The 8,028-nt window shown below is 36.0% G+C and overlaps 1 protein-coding gene across 1 annotated transcript; it reads right to left on the bottom strand.

Annotated features, from left to right (window-relative positions):
• Positions 1–4,529: 4,529 nt before the first annotated feature.
• Positions 4,530–8,028, bottom strand: LOC125262050. The gene is made up of 6 exons (XM_048180608.1): positions 6,774–8,028; positions 6,312–6,662; positions 6,125–6,199; positions 5,471–5,596; positions 5,278–5,309; positions 4,530–5,111 (listed from the first exon to the last, which is right to left on the bottom strand). The coding sequence occupies exons 1-6, from the start codon at positions 6,805–6,807 to the stop codon at positions 4,983–4,985; spliced, it is 747 nt and encodes a 248-aa protein (XP_048036565.1). The 5' UTR covers positions 6,808–8,028; the 3' UTR covers positions 4,530–4,982.

Below are 8,028 nucleotides of genomic sequence, written 5' to 3'. Positions count from 1 at the left end.
CGAAACCAAAGAATATTGATGAACTCTGGGAGGCATGCAAGACTGCTTTCTTTGCTATTCCTGATGACTTCATCAATAAATTGTATGAATCCTTGCCAAACCGCATGGATGCAGTCCTTCAAGCTCATGGAAGTCATACAAGATATTAAATTTGGATCTCACAGCACCACTACTTAATTTGCTGACATATTTTTGTATTTGCAGTAAATTTGTTCAATTTCTGTATAGGCGACAAAACTTTTGTCTTGCCAAAATTTGACCTTTCTGTCTTGATTAAATGATAAATCTTTTTTCAGTGAAACTAATTTATTTCAGTGCATTAAACATCATTTGGGAGGGTTTTAGCTTTTCATATGAGCTATTTCTAACACCAATTGATTAATTAAAAGTCAGGTTAATAGCAGGTGTTTCTACAAAATAGATAAGCGACAAGACTTTTGTCAGGGACTGTAGTTGAGAGAAGTGTCAAGGAGAGTTTTAAGTGGTTGGTTTATGGAAATATCAGCTCTGAATAATAAGGTACAGGGGTTGAGAGAGGATCTGATGTTGTTGGCAATGGGATTTGGTTCAAAGGCTGTAGCATTTGGTGGGATGGGCATCAGTGTTGTAGTAGAGAGGATGAAGAGTTTTTGCTTATGGGACAGTGCAAGGAGGAAGAAAGGCCGGGACCGAGGCAGCCTCACGCTCGGGTCGGCCCCTGGAGCCAGGGGAGGGATGAGGAGGTTAGAAAAGAGGGAAATTGAGACGTCTGGGCCTGCATCGTTAGCAGAGGCAGCCTCTTGCTCGGGTTGGCCTCTGGAGCCTGGGAAGGAACAGGGTAGTTAGAAAAAGAGGGAAGCTGGGGAAAATAGGACGTCTAGGCCTGCGGCGATAGCAGAGGCAGCCTCACGCCAAGGTCCGTAGTTGAACTGTAGACCAAAGACAAAAGAGAGGTAGGGTGAGAGATGGCGGGATGAAATGGCTGAGATGGCTGAGCTTGCTCCGCTAGTAGAGGCATCCTCACGTTAGGAGGGAAGGCATTCACCAAGAGGGGCGGGCATTGTTGGATGGGGTGCGGCGCCGGTGAAAGCCGCGGTGTGTGGCTAGGCGGAGGGAGGAGGAAAGTGGGTAATCTGAGGCATGACCCAGGCTTGCTGCTGCTGTGGCCTGACACTTGTTTCTAGCACATGAATTGAAGATACAAGAGTGAGGAGATGTAAGATGAAAGAGTGGCCTTGTGGAATTACTCGCATCATGAAGTTTACAGCTTGGACTGTTTAGGAAGGTAGAAGCAAATCCTATTGATTCTTTATGCTGTGAGGCCTGGAAATTAACTGTATTCGAGTTGAAGCCCAGAAATTCATTGGGCGTGGCTGGACCCATCATTTTATCCGGGGCGATTGGAAACCTGACCTCAGGGCCGAAACTGTGCAGGGCCGAGAGATAGATTATTAAACTTTGTACATATTCTTATTTTCTCGGAAGCAGCCTGAAATCCTTTAAACCTGCATATATTCACCTCTGACACAATGGTTTGATACTATAAATGACAGTGCTGTTTGTACTGTCATTGTTTGATATTGAATGATCATCAAACAGCAAAGTACAATATGATTTAGATGATCCTTTGTTCTTTTAACTGTTGCTGGTTTGAGTCACAAGCATCTTAATTTAGTAAAGATCAAAAGAGACTCATTTGTAAAAGACAGAGCTTTGCATAATAAAAATGCGCACCTTGAATTTATTTAATTGTGTTCAACATTTCCAAACTGCAACGTAATAGGTTATTCATTGGTTATCTGTCTATCGTTTGTTAAGTTACTTACAGATTCTGCTCGTTATAAAACAGATACAGATGAAAAGGGAACGGTAAGATTTATTTAAATGCATCAAAATAACGATTTGAAAAGAATTTGTCCTACCAGTCTCTGCGTCTCCAATAGTGAAGTTGAGGTTATACTTCAAAACAGAAATACATATTATGACTTTAAAGGTCCTGTTTTTCGTGTTTTTTTGAAGCTTTGATTGTGTTTATAGTGTGCAATATAACATGTGTTCATGTTTCGCGTGTAAAAAAACACAGTATTTTTCATATAATTTACTTATCTGTATACCGCTGTTTCCACTGTCATAAAAACGGGCTGATGACTTCCTTGTTCTATGAAGTCCCTCCTTCAGAAATACGTAACGAGTTCTGATTGTGCCAGCGGTTCCTGTGTTGTGATTCGACAGCAGCTTAGCAAACCTTGCCCGGAAAGGTCACGCCTCTTACCATAACGTGGAGATGCACGCGCTCAGTGTTATTATAAACATGTCTTTAATTTCACCCTATCAATTTGAGCCGGAATCAGACCCGGTGATTGGACTGCGGGATGAAAATAACAGCGTTTCGACGACAGGGCGACAAACACACTCTACAAACGCAACTCTTGTGTATTCCTGTGGGCGGAGGTTAGTCAAAAAACTGTTTTAGTGATGTCATTAAAGAAGGAAGTAGAGGGATGTAGTCCAAACTGGCCGTTCGATGTAGGCGACTTCTGTTAAATAAAATATCTCGCTTGGCATTGAACTTTGAGCTTTAAAATTTTACAGATTTTATTTATACTCTAACAACAACATTACACACTAACTAAAGTTTGAAACATGGGATCACAAAGAACGGGACCTTTAAGTTTCTAAGCGATTTTGTTGATAAATCACAGGACAGCGATTACAATAAGTTCAGAGTTTCGCCACTAGGTGACAACAAATTACTGTTAAAAATGTGTCTATTACTGAATCATTCTTTCAGAAACAAATGAAGTCTTTATGAATCCAACTTACAAAAATATTCTGTTTCACCTGTCTGGATCTTACATGTGTGTTCAAGCATCTTATCTAATTTGTGGTAACACTTTACAATAAGGTTAATTTATGAACTAACCATGAGCAATACATTTGTTAATGTATTTGTTAATCTTTGTTAATGTTAATAAAAATACAGCCATTCATAATGTGTTCATGTTACTTCACAGTGCATTAACATTATGTTAACAAATACAACTCTTGATTTAAATAATGTATTAGTAAATGTTGAAATTATTAATATTAACAAAAATTAATAAATGCTGTAGAAATGCAGTTCATTATTAGTTCATGTTAAATGTAGTTAACTTATGTTAACTAATGACCGTGAAAATATACTAAAATTTCTAATTGAGACAAGTGAAGTTACTGAATATATTATCAGTTTATGTTATAAAATAAAATTATATCTTAATATTTTATTTATAATAAATGTATAAATACAACTAAAATATTTAATTACAATATTATAAAATAATATTTTGTTTATAATTATAAATATTTATTAATTCTATATATTTTTTATATGTTACAAAAAAAAAAAAATCAACAGATGCAGGGCATGATGCTACACCTCTGAATATTGTGCTGCTGGGCTGGGTCCTGTCAGGCAAGACATTAGCTGGCAGTGTCATCTTGGGCACTGACATTTCATTTGACAAGACTTCGAAGTGTGTCCGAACATGTGGAGAAGTGAATGGACGACAGATCACCGTGGTGGACACACCAAGCTGGTGGAAATTCCTTCCGCAACAACTGAACGCAGATTCAGTGAAAACTGAGATCTTGAAGGCAATGGATTATTCCCCCCATGCCTTCCTCTTGGTTATTCCGGCAGACACAACGCTTTTAGAAGAGCACTTGGAAGTCATGTTAGAAAACATGAGACCACTTGGAGAAAAGGTCTGGAGGCAAACCTTGGTGCTCTTCACATTTGGAGGATCATTGGGGAACAAACCAATTGAGTACCACATTGAAAGTGAAGGGGATGCCCTTGTGAGACTCGTTGAGATGTGTGGGAACAGATATCATGTGTTTGAGAGCATGAGAAAGGATCGCACCCAAGTAAATCAGTTACTGGAGAAGATTGAGGAAATGATAATGGAAAATGCTCTGCTGAAAAGCAATGATGAACATCAGGAAAAGAAAAAGAAGTCTCAAGAAGGAGAAGTCCTATCGGAGTGGCTTCCAGTTAAGGATGTAAAAAAATTACTTAATGAAGAATGGGACAGGAGTGACACTATAGAGATGTTGAAAACAGTGACCCCACAAAGAGTTGTCAGAAGAGGAAGGAGCATGCAGTTATCTCTTGATTGTATGTTTAATTTTTTTGTAAAATTTATGTAATTTTTTTTTTGCAATAACTTTATTTTGGTCTGTGGCCTCATTATGCTTTTGCTTACAGTAAGTGGAGAAGTAAACACAGAATTATTTATCAACAACACACCAGCTAAAAGATGCAATTGAGAGGGAATGGATTCGTAAGGAAGCAAGAAACAGCTCTCGAATTCAGTTTCAACAAAAATGCCTGGATGCCAATGGTAGGTTACAGGAAAATATGATTCACTAATTTTAAAAAAAAATTCAAAAGGTTTAATTTCATAGGCATAAGTGGCTGATAGCTAAAGTACTGTGCTGCCAACAAACAAATTGCAAATTCAACTTTCAAGTCACGTACTTATGTTTCTTTTGAAAAACTGTCAAGATTGTCAGAAAACCAAAACTTTGTTTTATTTCCTTATAGCAGACATGTCCTCATGTGACGATGACGAGGACATACAGATGTCTTTGGCTAAAGTGCACGACTGGTATCAAAGGCATTATTCATCAGACTATGCAAATGTTTCCAGCTATGAGGAACATGACAAGACTCAACAGGACAGAGATTAATCTTTAAGCTTCTAAGACATTCTGATGCATGTTTCAATTTTATTATTGTCATGCAGTTGTTATTACTATAGTATGCATGTCATTTTCATACAAACAGATTCTTGTTTTTATTATCTTTCATTTCTTTGATCAATAACAGTGGGGTTTTTTTTGTGAATAGAAGATAAACTCTGTATATATATTTACAGTAATTGATGCTTTTGAAATATCAATCTCAATACAATAATAAATGTTTACAGAAAGGCAAATAATTTTGTGGAGATATTCTGTTAAATCATATGATCTGTCGGCTTGTAGTTCACTTGACTGTATTCAGCCACATGTCTGTTGTTTGATCTTCTGGCTGGAGGGGCAGAGGCAAAACTCACAGCTGCATAATTCACATCTGAATCTCTAATCTGTGTTAAAAAAAATAATAATAAATAAATAAATAAAAATGAACAGCTTTTTTTTTTTTTTGCTTGAGAACCAAATCAACATGTGTAATATTTAAAGTATTAGTAGTATATATTATAGTACAGAAGAAAATTGATTTTGTATTTTTTTTTAAAGAAAGAAATTTACCTCACATGATGGAGATGTTAGATTTGTAGATCCTTCAAAATGTACAGACATTTATAGTTAAACTTTGCCATACACATTTGTGATTGAATACTTAAAGAGTTTGCACAACATATTTGTATATTACACTGTATAATACTTTTTCTGGATCAGTTAAACTCTGCTTAACTAATGGAAAGAGTGGGTGTAATTTTACCTCTATGCCTTTTTCCCCAGCGTTTGCAGTGATCAACAAGGAGTGTGATAATTACTATCACAAAAACAACATTGGAGGATATCAAGCAAAGTAACACAGGATCCCATGCTTTTTGATTATTGTTGTCTGAAATAGAGAAAAAGAACCAAAAAATGATTTAATAAAGCACAACATTCTGCTCATAGTAAAGTAATTTATTAAATACTGTGAATATACATTACTTAGAGATACTTTTCCATGACTTAAAACTGTATACAGTGGCCCAAAAATTGCTTTAGATAAAAAATGGAATTAATTTTACCAAGTGGGATTAATTTTAAAGAAAGATACTGCAAGCACACTTTTCAAGCAAAACATTTCACAAAAACATTTACATTATGAATGATAAAACAGATGCCTAACTTTGAACTTGAGGAGAACTGACTTTATACATTTACTAAAAACCAACTGAACCAACTTACTAAAAACCAACTTAGTGCAGTTAGTTCTTGTTTGCAGAAATCACTTGGTTTGATATTTTGTTGTCTAATGCAATGAAATTCATCCAATTTTAAGTGCGACTTAAGGATACAAATACTTCTTGGGGCCACTGTTGTGAGTAACCAAGTAAGCAGGTAGTTAACTATAGGTCATAGTAATTAAATTAAGAATTACCATTATTTTTAAAAGTGGTTCCATTCACAACTGGTCTCTCCCCACATGCCATGTTGAAGTCTTTAGATTCACTTCCTTTGAAATAGCAAATAAATATGGAGACTCTTTTGGTTTTAAACAAGAAATGTTAAAATAGTTTACTCCGACACAAAATCTATAAAACAAAAGCATATTGGATATATTTTACCTTTTAGCATCAGATATGCTCCAGAGATAAAATCTATTTGATTCAAGAACACCGTCCCGCAATAGTATATTCCGATGTCCTCTTTGGTCATAGCTGTGATGTTCAGGTGAAAAGATCCTTCACTTGCTGAAATACTGAATCTCCCATTTTTAAATTTATCCTCAAATTCAACATTTTTCCAATAATTGTACGATATTGCGATAGGCCGAGGGATCTGCCCAATGCTCTGTTTATACCAAACCATTGTGTTGTCAAAACTTTTTACAGAAAAGCATTTGATTGTAACATCATCTCCCAGCTGGAATATTTGTAACAAGACATTTTCACCATTGTGATTAGGTCGGACTCCAGCTAAAACAGAACAGTGAGATTTCATTTAAACACTAAATATATGCATATATGGAACTGACCAATAAATACATATATATTTAAATAGTGGAAAGAAGAAAAAAAGCTACTTACGAGCCCAAAAGATCAAAATGGCCCAAATGATCATGTTTGAAGCAATGAATGAGTGAAAATGCTCTTTAGAAGACTTGCATGTGATGTGATTGGTCACTTTCAAACCAAGACTTGAATAAGATTGGTTGAAATCAACCTGGTGTCTCTCACCCCACACCCAAATTGAAGCAAAAGTGTTTCTAAAGATATGAGGTGTTGATCAATGCTTTTGTTCCTATATTCCTCTGCAAAAGACAGTCATGGTTTGCAAAATAATATAGTTTTGTTGAGCCAAATTGCTCTGCTCATGGCTGCAGTCAAATGTAAAGGGAGCAAGCTTGTAAAGGTGTCACTATCATATCTCAGACATGCAGTCTTCAAATTTACATTGAAATACAGACAAATATGAAGGTATGTTACATATTGCAAGTCAGTGGTAAGTCTCACAGAATGTTCCCAATTATGCCTACAAAGGTACTCCAAAGAGCCTTTTTAGGTCCCAACAAATTACATAAAAAAAGTTAAATTAACTAGGCGTGTGTTCATGTGTGGGCAATATTTACTGGTGGCAAAATATTCTGCAAGAGAACAGAAATGAAATCAAGTGAGTCTAATTTTTTTTTTTTCTCCAGAAATTAAAACTGACACTGAACATCCTATATCTATCTGTCTGTCCATCCATCCACCCATCGAGGTTATATTATTGATCTCAAATGTCTCTACCTTTGAGATAAATCAAAGACTCCATACAAAATGCACAAATGTGAACTGTTGTTGAACACAAATCTAAGTTTGTTTGTTTGTTTGTTTGTTTTGTTTTGATGAAGTGAAGTATTGTATGAAAACAGTTTGTGGTTTTCTTGTTTTTCTAAAGATGGCCATCAGAAACGACCACCAGCCACATCAGCACCATATACAGTAATCACAGAGAAACAGGTCACAGCAGGACGGACATACATCCTGTGTGCACATGTGAGTGAAAGTGCAAGCGCAATTCTTAAAACATGAGGTATGACTGTCTCTGAAGTGTTTCACGACCACAGTGTTAATTCATCGGAAAAATAAGAATGCAGAAGACCATTGCATATTCAGACCTCTTCTGCACTGCAAGTGTGCATGAGTGGGTGTTTGAGGCAACCACATATTAAACATGTGACTATGTGGAACAAAACTATAACCTTTGTTAAAAACGGATGACTAAATGAGACTATAAATTTAAGCTTGAATCTACAGCTATATCTTTTTTTCATAACTTGAAAATTATGTAATTTTACAA

Source organism: Megalobrama amblycephala, unplaced genomic scaffold, assembly GCF_018812025.1.
Source record: "Megalobrama amblycephala isolate DHTTF-2021 unplaced genomic scaffold, ASM1881202v1 scaffold568, whole genome shotgun sequence".
Lineage (NCBI taxonomy): Eukaryota > Metazoa > Chordata > Actinopteri > Cypriniformes > Xenocyprididae > Megalobrama > Megalobrama amblycephala.
Note: the sequence above shows the minus strand (reverse complement) of the source record. Positions and strands in the feature narration are given on the sequence as shown.